The 14,804-nt window shown below is 35.2% G+C and overlaps 1 protein-coding gene across 3 annotated transcripts in view; it reads right to left on the bottom strand.

Annotated features, from left to right (window-relative positions):
* HACE1 (HECT domain and ankyrin repeat containing E3 ubiquitin protein ligase 1) overlaps positions 1-14,804 on the bottom strand; it is a 103,209-nt gene that overhangs the window by 25,192 nt on the left and 63,213 nt on the right. For all 3 annotated transcript variants that reach the window (XM_017543778.2, XM_037743964.1, XM_017543781.2), the window contains 6 exons: positions 10,186-10,520; positions 9,619-9,687; positions 9,285-9,372; positions 2,133-2,244; positions 1,940-2,037; positions 1,673-1,760 (listed from right to left, as the gene is read on the bottom strand). In XM_017543778.2, coding sequence (XP_017399267.1) covers positions 1,673-1,760; positions 1,940-2,037; positions 2,133-2,244; positions 9,285-9,372; positions 9,619-9,687; positions 10,186-10,520 — 790 coding nt within the window. The remainder of the gene's footprint in view (positions 1-1,672; positions 1,761-1,939; positions 2,038-2,132; positions 2,245-9,284; positions 9,373-9,618; positions 9,688-10,185; positions 10,521-14,804) is intronic.

Below are 14,804 nucleotides of genomic sequence, written 5' to 3'. Positions count from 1 at the left end.
AAAAAAAAAAAAAAAAAAAAGGAACAGGGAGAAAATCTTCAGAAAAGGAGTAACAGTTTTTAACTTGAAAATTAGTTTAAATAGAATTAAAAGTTTATGTCAAATTTTAAATTAAAAAAAATACATAGCTATGACCCTCCCAATTATTTTCATGTTCTCAGAAACACACACACACACACACACACAAATTACAAAATACAAAAACTAGCTGGGCGCCATGGCAGCTCTCCCAGCTCAAGTGATCCTCCCACCTCAGCCATCCCAGCTACTCAGGAGACTGAGGTGGGAGAGTCACTTGAGCCCGGGAGGTCAAGGCTGCAGTGAGCCAAGATCATGCCACTGCTCTCCACCCTGGGTGACAGGGCAAGAATCTGTTTCAAACAAACAAACAAACAAACAAATCTTTATGGGTCTATGTACTTCAACATTTGCTCTGCTATAAATCTGTTACATTAAGGAAGTGCCTCAACTAATGATTCCACACCAAATCTGTTTTTGAGATATTGAACTCAATCGGCTTAGAATAAAGGATATAAAGAGAAGAAGTAAGTCTAAAATATAATGCTAGATCTAGCTTCAAAGATTAGGCCTAAATAATTAAACTCAGGGCTTCACTAAACTTGTCATTCACAAAGACACCAAATTCACCTCAGAGCAAAGAATCAAAGGTTACCAAGTTAAAGCAGGCAGTTCCATGTTCCTAGGTGATTTCAAATACTCAAGGTGTATCCAAGAAGCCCATCACAGGGATGAATGCCTGCAGCTGCCTAGCTCTATTGCAGCCCACTCCCACTTGCCTCCCCTAAAATCACCCTTCTTATCAAATGGGGATTTACTGCTAATTTGATTGGAAGCAATCAGAAGCTACAATTAATGAAGTATTCTCTCCTGATAAAAGAATGTAAACACTGGGGAAAGAAAAGACTTTTAGGAAAAACAAGCAACTGTACAGAGCATTTGAAAACTGAAATCCCACCTTACTCGGAATATGTCTTTATTAAGTTAGAGAGTTCTCAAATATGCCTCACACAAATGAGGTGATAACTAATTCCATTTAGTTTACAATATCAAATTACAACTCTATAGGTCACAAGCACCATTTCAACAAAGAGAGTTAATTATCTGCATGATATGGTTAAATAAGAGCTTTGTAGTAGCCAGGTCTTGATCTCTTTAAATGACTGAAAATAGTTAGTATACATAAATAGATTAAGAGTTGAAATTTTACATCATGATTTCTAGGCTTTGGTTTTCCTAAAACCAATATATTTTAAAACTTGAAAACTCAAATAGGGTTAGCAAATTTTTATTTTTCCAAATAGGGACTTTTGTTTAAGTCCATCTACAAGCGCCAAGAATCTATGAAAAAAAAATTTTACCTCAAAAAAGTAGACTAAAGAACAATACTTAAATTGAACAAATTTAGTTTTATTTTACAAAGGACTGATAAGAAACCTTCTTGGGGCCAAGAGTCAAATTCCACTTAGGATTCTACCACTTATTAACTCTGTGAATGCAGATAAAAATTCCGAATTTCGGTTTTCTCATCTATAAAATAAGAGCATTCTGCCTAGCTCACAGGTCTACTGTGCAAATCAAAGATAAAGTGTACTGAAATAATATGAAAAATGCGACTAGTTGCAGAAAATGTCATCTAGACTGTTCAACTTACCATCAGCTGACTGGGTAAACAATGCATAATCAGGATTGACTATCTCATTGGACAGAATATCAAACCATTCACGCACAACACCTTGACCCTAAATTCAAGAAAATAAAATTCAGCATCAACAGAAATATGTTATATCAGGAATTTTTTTCTAAATAACAAAATTTAAAGTTTTCTTCCTTTATCAACTAAATATCAAACTTTATTCAAAAGGCATTTCAATCTTTCTTCATATACAGTGATTTCTACATCATCTTCCTTTGTACCCACCATGCCTTCTTCTCCATGGAACCGTACAGCAATCCCTTGCTTTAGCTTTGCACAGTTTGCTTTTGACACAACTTCACAGCTACTCCTAAAAATAGAATCTAAATATGTAGTATTGGTTAATTTTACGTATTAAAATTTACAATAACAAGCACTTTGTGCTTCACACATATATCAGTGTCTTTGTTAAACATACCTCTATGAACCAGCAGAATATCATTTTCATTCACTGGCCTGTGCACCATGTCTGAATCTGGTTGGCCTGAATGCAAATGTTCATAAAACCATTCACAGCGATCTTTAAAAGGCTAGCTCAAAAAATAAGAGTAAAATATGTTAGCAATATATCAGTTATCTAATTACCAGATTTTGCTAGCATGCTAAATGCCTTTTCTGCAAATAATCATTCTTAGATCTTTATGTATAATAAGGAATTACTAGATAATGTTTTAACATTTCAATAACTATTCACAAAAAGGCAGATCATGGCTGAAATAGTTTGACTACCTAGAGAATGTATTTTTTTTTTAATTCCTTCATTTTCAACATAAAAGGCTTGATACATTTGGTTATGTCTAAGAACTTAATATCAGATACATAGTTGAACACATTTATTCTCAATTTCTTTTAAATCTAAGCCTATTACAATGAATTTTCACACCCAGAAAAATCACATTGCATGTTTCATTTAATTTTTCATGAAAATAATCTCTTACACCTAATTTTATTCTTTTTCCAGTTTGTTGTTGTTTTGAGATGAAGTCTCATTCTGTTGCCCAGGCTGGAGTGCAGTGGCATGATCTCCACTCACTGCAACTTCTGCCTCCTGAGTTCAAGTGATTCTCCTGCCTCAGCCTCCTGAGAAGCTGGGATTACAGGCACGCACCACCATACCTGGCTAATTTCTGTATTTTTAGTAGAGGTGAGGTTTCACCATGTTGGCCAGGCTGGTTTCAAACTCCTGACCTCAGGTGATCCACCCACCTTAGCCTTTCAAAGTGCTGAGATTACAGGCGTGAGCCACCACACCCAGCCTATTACTCCTAACTTTATTCTTATTTCTATCCTTTAGAATATATGCAGAAACTGGAACGGAATTTGTTATCCCTTTTCATTCTCTACCCTAAAAATTAAAGAATAGCATCTCTTGAATAACAAAGGAAGTCTCTCCCTTTTGTTCAACTACCAGGTAAGCAAATTGTAAGTGATCTATAATTTTTGATTAATCAGGAAGTATTGACTACCTAGCATGTACCAACACTGCATGTAACATATGAGCAGTAAAAATCTCCATGAACTTGCTAAAAACTGTTTAATACAAACAGATGAGACTAACATAGAATAATGCAATATGTATATAATATCAAGTTCTAAACAGTGAAGCATGAGCTGCAGAAGTCCTGGTCACAGCAGTAATGAAGGGGAACAATGAAGTCAATCTGAGAGATACTACTCCTTTGAATAAGCATTAAAAGTAAGAGAAGAGGCCAGGTATGGTAGCTCATATGCTTGTAATCCCAACATTTTGGGAGGCCAAGGCAGGAGGATTGCTTGAGCCCAGGAGTTTGAGACTAGCCTGGGCAACAGTAAGACCCTGTTTCTACCAAAAAAAAAAAATTTTTTTTTTAATTAGCCAGGCATGGTGGTATGTACCCGTATTCCTAGTTACTTGGGAGGCTGAGGTGAGAGGACCCTTGAACCCAGTAGTTCAAGGCTGCAGTGAGCTATAACTGTAGCGCACTCGCTTTGTCACTCTAGCCTGAGTGACAAAGTGAGAACCTATGTCTACAAAAAAAAAAAAGTAAGGAAGGATCTCTGCAGATAGAACTTATTAACAGAAATAACTTAAAGGGGAAAATCCCTTTCCCCACAACTTATCCCCATACTCCTAGAAGGTACTGGTGGAGATATAATGAGTAAGATTTTAAGTATCATGAGTTTAAAGATATTGTGGGATGTAACTATTAGGGATCTAGAAAGAGATACTAAACAGTGCTGCAGCTGAGACACTGGAAGTAAAGCCATGAACAAAGGTAAAGCTGGGGACAGGATAAGGTTTAAGAGATGAAAGATACAGAGAACAAACACCAAGAACAAGGAGTTTATGATCACAAGTCATAACTGAGAATTTGCCTACAAATGTTACAGACAAGAAAAGTCAAAGGAGAACTAAGGTGGTGCAATATCATCACAAAAGCTAAGAGCTTCAGGAGATAAATATGATGAATACCATTTAACACCACAAAAAAGTTGTCTTCCAGGTAGGTTTTAGGACACCAATAAACTTCTTCATCTGAGCTAAACTAAATAGTTTTGCTTTAAAATATTCAAATATCACTTGTTATTAATTCTTAATAAAAACATTAATTAATGTGATTGAGAGATGAACTTCTGCCTTTTAATATTTGCTCTTTCAGTAAGAAAAGAATAAATGCTACTTTTTTAAAGTTAAATGTGTAATTTTGTCCATACTTTTAGCAGTCTTCCACATTTTTAATAAAGCACTTGTTACATGTTATATGTACTATTGTGCATATAAATTAAATATTTCATTTTTATTTAACAGACTGGAATATAAAGTACTTGAAATTCTAATGCTAATTATTTCTAAAAGTTTGGTATAAAAGGAGAGAAAAAACATTACACAGAAGCATATGGGCTTTGAAGTCAGATAAACAGGGTTTGAAATATTCTGTCACTTACTAGACTTAGCTTAAGGAAATTACTAATCCTCAGAGAATTTTAGTTTTCTCATCCGTAAAACAGAAAAGAATACCTACTTCAAGAGCTAACTGTTAGAATTAAATAATGCAAATAAAGAACATCATTACAATAATTATAATAATCATAATTGTAATCATAAATCAGCAAACATTTATTAAGCACCTATAAGCCAGGTACTTTTCAAAGCACTTCACAATGCATTACCACATACAACCCTCACAACACTATGAGAAAAAGGGACTTTTGTCCCCATTTTACCAAAGAGAAAAATACACTAAAAGCATTTATACTAATGCTCTAATACTCAATACCTAAAACACTCAATAAATAGATATTGTTCTTACTATCATTCGTAACAGTGTTAAAATTATTGTCAATAACTATTTAAAAGAAAACTTACTGCCCACTATAAGATATTAAACTATGTCCTTTACCTATGAAATGTGAACCAAAAAATAAAAACAAAAGGAAACCTTTTCAAGCAATTCAAGTGGACCATTAAAAGGTACAAACTGCTACCTTCAAAAGCTAATACAGTATCTCTAACATCAAGACACACGCGCACACACACACAAACACCTACATAGCCAAATGACACATTTTTGTATGTAAACTTTCTAAAGTACCTGCATTTCCATAAATAATTCACAAAGCAGGACTGATTATATAGAGGCTCCTCTTAATAGCATTCGTACAGCAAAACAAAACGTTTCTCCCTCTAACCACTGGCCACCTGAAAACCACTAACAGAAGAAGTCAATCCCTTAGCAGAGGTAGTTGTTCTTTTTAACTTTCTAAAGGAGGACAATCTCCAAGTTCCAGAAAACTTCCAAGTACAGTAGAATATAAAGTACTTTTTTTTCCTCTGATGTGAGAGTAAGTTGCCAATATAATGTCCAGTCCCCATAAACACTTAGGTGTTTATTTCCTACAAACAAGGGAATTCTCCTCCATAACCAGATATCAAAACAAGAAATTAACTCTGATAACGTTACTACATGTAATCCTTAGACCACATTTCAAGCCTTGCCAATTTTCCAATAATGTCCTTTTATTGCAAAATGATTCATAACTGCCTTCAATTGTTTTGTCCTGTCTCCTTCACTCTGGTACATTGCTTCAATGTTTTCTTAATTTTCATAACCTTGATAGTTTTAAAGACTGCAGGTCGGTTAATTTTGTGCAAAGTCCCTCAACTGTATTTAGTCTGATGATGCCTCATGATTAGATTTAAGGTGTGCATCCTTGGCAGGAATATCACAGAAGTGATGCCATGGCGTCCTCAGAGCATCCTATCAGCTGGCACATTGCAATGTCTGCTTTCATCACTGCCAAGCTTCTCTACTGGAAGACCCCTTTTTTCTCTTTGTAATAATTCTGTTGCGAGATAACCTGAAACTGTGTAAACATCCCACCCTTCATCAAACTTTCCATTTATTCATTAATTTTTTGTGTGTGCAGATTCATAGGTTCCTATTTATAACTATGTTGCCATCATTATTTATTTTCATGTTCAAATTCTTCCAAATTTGGTAGTGGGAGTCCATTCAAGCTGTCCTCTGAGTCACGTTAACATAAACCCATCATTTGTTGAATGCCTTCTTACTTTCTCACACAATGTTTCAGGCTTATTTTATACTTTCCCTGATCTAGTCCTGGAATTGGCCATTTCTCCAAGGAGCCCTGGTTCATTGAGAATGGCACTGAGAGACGAAGAGCTAGGTGCCAGGTTTGCTACATGTATCTATGTAGATTTAAAACTAAATTCAAACTGATAACTCCAATTCAAATACAACAGCACGAGATTCCTTTCTAGTTTCCTCCATTTTGTAACTCCTTTCACCAACAATGAGAAGTGAGAATCTCACACTTGCGTATTTGATCAACCTGCAATCCCAAATGAAGTTAGACTCTCATACTTGCTTATTTGATCTGCAACCCCACTCCCTTGATATGTAACCAATCTCCAGTCGCTGGCATGGCTCCTCTACTGCATAGATGCCCTCCACCCCACTGGGGCTCCATCAGACAGCACTGTTCAGCTGCCACCACCCCCAACATGGACATGCTTATGCCACTCTAGCCCACATAACTCACACTGGGAACCTCTTCTACTCGGACACCCTTCTTATCACACCCAAACTCCAAAACCCCACATTAGGCCACCACTACACATGTAGACACCCTCCTCACCCTGGTCAGGCAACAAAACCCACCTCTCTGAGTCAACAAGGTGGATACCTAATACAGATGTTTTTTGACTAAATTGTTCAGGAAGGAGAGAAGGAATAGAAAGTAAAAAGTAGAGACAGTATTACGTTGGTGCAAAAGTAATTGCAGGTTTTGCCATTTTAATTTAACAATTTTAATTTGGCAATTAAAAGTAATTGCCAAAAACCACAATTACTTTTACACCAACCTAAAACAGCAGACTATCTCTCAAAAACTAAAATCTTCTTTCACCTATTCTCTCATTTGCCCACAACAGTATCACATACTGTAGGTTAACAAATTGAAGTTGGCCAGGTGTGAATTTGGCTCACACCCATAATTCCAACACTTTGGGAGCCTAAGGCAGGTGGATTGCTTGAGCTCAGGAGTTCAAGGCCAGCCTGGGCAACATGGCAAAATACCGTCTCTACAAAAATTAGCCAGGTGTGGTGGTGTGCACCTGTAGTCCCAGCTACTCTAAAGGCTTATCTGGGAGGATTGCTTCAGCCAGGAGGCAGAGGTTACAGTTAGTTGAGATCATACCACTGCACTCCAGCCTGAGTGACAGGTGAGACCCTGTCTCAAAAAAAAAAAAAAAAAAAAAAAAAAAGGCCAGGCGCGGTGGCTCACACCTGTAATCCCACTACTTTGGGAGGCCAAGGAGTTCAAGACCAGCCTGGCCAACATGGTGAAACACTGTCTCTACTAAAAACACAAAAATTAGCTGGGTGTGGTGGTACACGCCTGTAGTCCCAGCTGCTCAGGAGGCTGAGGCAGGAGAATCACTTGAACCTTGAAGATGGAGGTTGCAGTGAGCCAAGATAGCACCACTGCACTCCAGCCTGGGCAACAAAGAGACAGAAAGAAATTGAACTTGAGAACCAGACAGACTTTTAAATTCTGGTTCTCCCACTTAGTAGCTGAATGACTTAAGTTACTTAACCGCTTCAGCTTAGATAAAAAGAATAGCCATCTTACATGACAGTTAAGAAAATAATTCATGGAAGCAAATATATAGTACCTGACCTAAAATTAGCATTCAGTGAAAGTTATTACTACTGCCTTCTCTTGTACATTATCTTTATTAAAGATGTCAGAAGATCCCTCTATATAGTTGCGTATAATTTTATAAAAATTAGTTCACAGCTTAACTTCTGAAAAGATAAATGTCCCTAAGAACATTAAAAACCACATATGGTATTTATTATGACTACTAACCAAACCATTGTCTATAGTCTATCCTACATATCTGGCAAATTATTTTCTAAAATTTTGCCAGAATTATGCCTTTCTCCTAAAGTAAGCATACCAGTGGCTCCTAACAGTCTACCAAACAAAGAAAATTCTTCAATCTGGAAATCAAGGCTCACCATTGGGTAAATTACCCCAATCTACCTTTCCAGAACTCTATATTGCTCCTATCTACACAAAATTTCTGCTGCAACTACTGCAGTTTTATATACTTTCTGTTTACATGCCCCAGCCCACATGTTGGCTAGAATGCTCTCCCTCCTTATTTATTCCCATCAAAATGTTGCATATTTTTTCAAGCTTTCTCAAGGTAACTTAAAATCTGCCTTCTCTGAAATTTCCCAACTACAGATGCCAGAGCCAGTTCTTCCTCCCTTAAACTCCTCAAGAACCAGGTAATATTGTAGTTACTATTTTACAGATATGTTTATTGTATCTACAGCTAGACTGAATCAGAACCGTCTTAAAGGAAGGGAGTAAGGTTTCTATCTCCAAAACAACTACCATTTATTGAGCATTTATCACAGTTATTCTTGACAATAGTTCTATGAGGCTGCTGTCATTATCTCTATTTTGTAGGATGAAGCAAACAAGGCTTCAAGGATGTTAGGAAATGTGCCCAAAGTTCACAGAGCTGGTAAAGAGCAAAACAAGCTTTCCTCCAGCTACCTTCACATAACATGAGATATATGGAATGAACAGGTACAAATCTGGAAGGAGAAAGGTGGTCAGGTCAAATAATTTTGGAGGATTAACAAAGCTAAATCACTATTTTTACTAAAGGGCTTCTCAAAGCCTTTTAACATGCTGCCAATGTGATTTACAAATTTCCAAAGGGCATATGTTATGTAATTTCCCAAGTGTATTTGGGGCTAAAATCATTTTTCAAGAAAACAATCAGCCTTATAGGACTAAGGAGTTTCATTAAACTCCTTTCAGGAAATGTGGCAATGTGTTCTGCTGTTTTTGTACAGACCTCTGCACATAGTAGGCACTCAATACATATTTCTTGAAGAAAACTTACTCCTCATAGTAAAGTAACATCCAATCATTCCTCTTACAACAGAATTTCTGAAGTGTAATAATTATTCCACTAAATAATATTAGAATTTTATAAATTAATTTCATTAGATAGAAAAAAAAGATGAAGAAAAATTTCTACCTGTGCTTTTATGATATGCATGAATCTTGACATCAACTCAGGACATTCAAGGAGAAAGTGAAAGTGGTCAAATATAATTTTGGGATTTCTAAAAGAAAAATGTATTTTCTTTAAGTGGACAGGAAGAATAAGTAACATTAAGTGAAAAGCAAATTCAGATACACTGATACTGAAACAAAAGAAAAACACATAATAATCCACATTTATTAAAGTTTCATTTGTAATGGAGTATATTTTGAATAGTAAGAGAAATAACATTTTTTCTGTTTAGAAGAAACTGTAGGTAAAGAGAGGAAAGACTACCAGGGTAGTCCACAAACCCCAGAAAGCTTACCTATTAACAAAGCATTTTAAAACTTCATCATGTTTGCAGACAAATTCAATGAAACGAGGTGAAGTCATTCTGTCGGGGGTAAAAATCCATCAGAATACACAGGCTAAAGTTCGTGATATAATATAGCAAATTTGATAAATACACATTGAATTGGACTGGCTTCTAAACCAAAAAGAATTTGGGTTTGGATCTTCTTTCTAAGTTTAGAAAACCGAAGCATTGCCTAGCCAATTTGTAAAATGATTCTAACTTCTCATCAGTAGACAGTATCAAAAAGTGACTTTTAACATCTTGAAATTTGGTGCATTTCTGCTCTACACATTTTGAATACATAAACTGATTCTATACAAGATGACATTCATAATTCTTATCATATAAATCAATAATATATATCACTTGTTTAAAATTTAAATATTCCCTACTAGACCTAGATTAGTATATCTTAAAACAAGAAGAAAATAGATCTTTAAGTCAAAAAATTATTATTTGTTGTTTCTGAATTTACAAAAATCTCACTGCTTTTCATCATCTATCAGAGAAAAAAAAAATAAGCCAAAACTTTCTTACCCTGGAGGCATCTGACAAGAACAGCACATGTAAAAAGCTTGAATGACAGCACTTAGCCGGTTAGCTGTCATAGAAATAACATCCTGACAATCTGCACTGGCTTCCTGTTTCCCTGCAAGAGCATCTGGTTTAGATTCCCTTGTGCCAGTGGACAGATTTTCATAGCTCCCAGGTCCTGAAGGTTCAAATGGAGGAACAGAAGCAGCATCTTGATCTTGGCCTTTTTGTTTCAGTAAAATAGAAGTGATCTCTGTTGAGTCTCTTTTGTTTTTCATCAATTCTGTAGCTATTAAAACTAGCCATTCATCTAATGAGTGCCAAAGCAATTCCAGCGGCTGAAACAAAAGTGTTTTTTAAACATCATTCTTAAACTACAGGATAAAACACATACATATACACACACACACACACACCCTCCTACCTAGACAATTATTATAAAAGAGAAAATTTACTGTAGTTATTTCTATCTTTCCAAATTAATGTGATGGTAATGCCTAAAGGTTAGTAACAAAATTATATGAATGCTATATAAATAGCATATATAAATGACAATTTCTTCATTTATGGCAATAATTTAGTTTGTATATATGCATTCCTTGGAATAAAAAGAAAAAACTAAATCTAACAAAAAATGCACAATCTTTCTAATTTTCAAATGTTTAGTTTTAAAAGCACACATTACCATTATACATAATCATTCTTAACATTTATTGTATTAATATGATCAATGTCAACAACTTTCAATTAAACAAATAAGACTTTTTTCAATTAAAAACTGAGAATCCCTAAATATATATATAATCACTCTTAATATTTTCTGCATTAATATAATCAGTGTCAACAACTTTCAATTAAACAAATGTCTTTTTTCAGTTAAAAAATGAGAATCCTGGCTAGGTGCGGTGGCTTATGCCTGTAAACCCAGCACTTTGGGAGGCTGAAGCAGGCAGATCATGAGGTCAGAAGATTAACACCATCCTGGCCAACATGGTGAAACGCTGTCTCCACTAAAATAAAAAAATAAATAAAAAATAAATTAGCCAGGCATGGTGGTGTGGGCCTGTAGTCCCAGCTACTCAGGAGGCTAAGGCAGGGGAATTGCTTGAACCCGGGAGGCGAAGGTTACAGTGAGTAGAGACTGAGCCACTGCACTCTAGCCTGGAGACAACGTGAGACTCCGTCTCAAAGAAAAAAAAAAAAAGAAAGAGAATCCCTAAAGAAACTAATGAACAGGTTAGTTTACTGTACTCCTTTCTTTACATATAATTCCTAGAATTTTGATAATGTTTGACAAGAAATTATAAAATGTGGCAAATTTGTGTATATACACACACATATATACATACATTTACACACACAATCCATCTCTAATAACTACTGTTTTTTTTAAAACAAGAAATATAATTACCAAACTTCTATTAAAATACTGACTAGCAGCTTGGGGATGGTGGGTAGATCACTTGAGGTCAGGAGTTCGAGACTAGGCTGGCCAACATGGTGAAATCCCATTTCTACTAAAAATACAAAAAATTAGTCAGGTGTGGTGGCACACACCTATAATTCCAGCTATTCGGGAGGCTGAGGCAGGAGGATCACTTGAACCCGGGAGGCACAGGCTGCAGTGAGCCAAGATCACACCACTGCACTCCAGCCTGGGTGACAGGGTGAGACTCCATCTCCAAAAAATCCCTCAATATATATAATCACTCTTAATATTTTCTGCATTAATATAATCATTAATATAATATAATCTCAAAAAAAAATACTGAGTAGCAAATTCTTAACTCCAAGTAAAGATTAACAGCTTTAAAAGAAAAAGAGATAGAATAAGCTATTTCCTATTATTATTATTCTAGCTGGGTACAGTGGCACGCACTTGTAGTCCCAGTTACTTGGGAGGTTGAAGTGGGAGGACTGCTTGAGTCTTGGGTCAAGGCTACAGTGAGCCGTGATGGTGCCACCGCACTTCAGCCTGGGCCAAAGAGTGTGACACTGTCTACACTGCCCACCCCCCCTGGCCAAAATAAAAGACCTGCTAGGATATTTTTAATACCAAATAAAGATTAATAGTTTACAAGTGGTATAGTGGTTAAACAATCCCTTCATCCTACACTATTTTAAATATTCTTATTGAGATGATGAGATATCTTTCTGCAAATAAATATAAAAGTTAATCTCACTTTTTGGATCTTATATGATTAAAGAATGCTACAAACTAGACCATGTGCTACAGAAAGACTCACCTTTAAAATATTTCAAGGAAAGAAATAATCTTTCTTTTAAAGACCACTATGGAAGGAAATTATAAAACCATATTTGGAACCTTAGAAAATGTTTGAATAACCATTATCTAACAAATATCTTCACTGTCATTTTTAGCCTTTCTTCAGATTTCTGTAACATTCCCTTTTTGAAAATATTTTACTTACTAAATTTGCAAGTAATTAAATCACCCAGGCCTTCATTTACACATTAAACCAAAAGGCAGAAAACACAACAAAACAAACAAAACCACCACTACTATAGTCAACAAAAACACAGTTCACTCACTCAACCAGTAGTATGCACTAGGCAGGCAGGTAAGTACAATGTTTCCTTTTTTAAAATAAATTATACCCTCCTTTGAAGTTGAAGTAAATATCCCTCTCAGCCACAATAATGGTTCTTCCCAACTTATAAGGGCTGACAGATTTGGGGTCCCTGAACTGCTTAAGGAAGGGGAAGAAGTACCAGCTGCCATAAATACTGACAGATACCTTCACTGCAAATTCTAATCATGATCCATGAAACTATAGTTTCTCTTTATGAGCAAAACACTGAACCTGCTGTAGAAGATGAAAAGAACTATGTCAGCAAAACTATTTAGCTTTATATCAGAAAATGAACTTCTGAAATGGAAAGAACAGGTGGTGATATAAAACCGCTTGAAACAAAAAGAAAAAAGAATAATTGGCCTCTAAATGAGAAAAGATAAAACCTAGAAAATCAACACACTGAAAGGAGGTAAGGCCTAAGGCAAGAAATGACACAGCTGATCATGCAGATGAGCACTGAGTCTCAACCAACAGCAATCCTATTTTCAAATACTGACAATGTGTAAAAAATGAAAGGCAAATTTTGAGTGGTGTAGAAATAACACCAAGGAAAAAAAGCATGGTATGTGTAAAAATGACAATAAAGGTATCAAAAGGCCAGAGTTTTTAATAAAGGAACACAGCAAAGAATTAGAAGAATGAGAAAAAAAAAATAAGTAGTAAGCCACATTGGGCCTTTCTTCCGTTTTCTCTTTTCTCACCTTTTATTTCTTCAATCATACATGCACTAAAACTAAATCCCAACCTTGAGGTGAGTTTACCTAGGGTTTTCTATTTGAAGATCTGTTCAGAAAATTCATTCTTCAATCACAAAAAAGAATGCTATGAAAATAGCTTTAATTTCTAACTGTGGTAGCAGCCACCAACAAAAAGAATTCAAATACACTTTAAAATTAAAAATAAATCATTGCATACTATATCTATAATGCTTTCTACATTCATAAATAATAAAATACATTAAATAAGAAATACCATACATACCAATTGTTACTGAACAATGAGTCAATTACTACTGAAAATATTAGCAGGTTTCTTGGTACTGAGAAAATACTGCTTCACTATTATTGAGTGATCCTTATCAAAGAATTATATTGTACAATGATATGACAATCATAAATGATTTATAAGCATTCTAAGTCATATTTTGAAACAATAATATACAATCTCAAACTTACTGAAATATTTTTAAAATTTCAAGGTGCTGAAATGAGGAATAAATCTGGCAGAAAAGTATTACTAACTTATGTTCATTAACAGTACCTTGATAGCCTGTTAATCTGACTATTCTTAACTTGTGATAATGTCAGATGCCACAACCCACAAGATAAGATCTTGAAGTTAAAAGTTTCACAATCTTTCTTGGTTACCAAATTTTCCAAACTGTAAGTCTATGTAACCATTAATAGTCACAGCCTACTATTCACAAAAAAAGAACACAGCAAGACTCAGGAAGCCTAAATTGTCTTCCCCATGTTCACTGTGCTTCGAAAATAAAAATGACCTTCTCCTTCAAATGCTCCAAAGTTCCCAAGGCACTAGATAAAAATCTCTTAATGCTCAAAGAATGGCTATGTGTTAAGACTAACTTAAAGAACTTCCAAAATAAATCAGAAAAGTAATAACAGGAAGTTAAACAATTTCACCTACTGAAAACATATGGCCTATAAACCCACTCATTCTTAATGGAAAACCCATTAGTTAATTTGAACAATAAAGTAGCATTAGAGTACCTTGTTAATGAAATGGAAATTAGGGATCAATTGCTACCTCAGACAAAATCTGGTAAGAATTAAAATGGTATTTCCAGTCTAACATCACAGCAACTCAGTAAATAGCAAAGATTTTTACAACTTGAGTCACCCCATAATGAACAGGAGACCTAACTCACATGAATGACAATGTATAGTTTCTATTTTTATCCTTGTAAATGGAAGGGCAGATCATTTTGCCAATCCCCAAAGATTCCATGTTTAATTCATAAAACTGGATGAAAAGAGACATGTAAATTCTTTTTTTTTTTTTTTT

Source organism: Cebus imitator, unplaced genomic scaffold (genome assembly GCF_001604975.1).
Source record: "Cebus imitator isolate Cc_AM_T3 unplaced genomic scaffold, Cebus_imitator-1.0 Scaffold160, whole genome shotgun sequence".
Taxonomy (NCBI): Eukaryota; Metazoa; Chordata; class Mammalia; order Primates; family Cebidae; genus Cebus; species Cebus imitator.
This window is presented reverse-complemented; position numbering and strand designations above follow the sequence as displayed.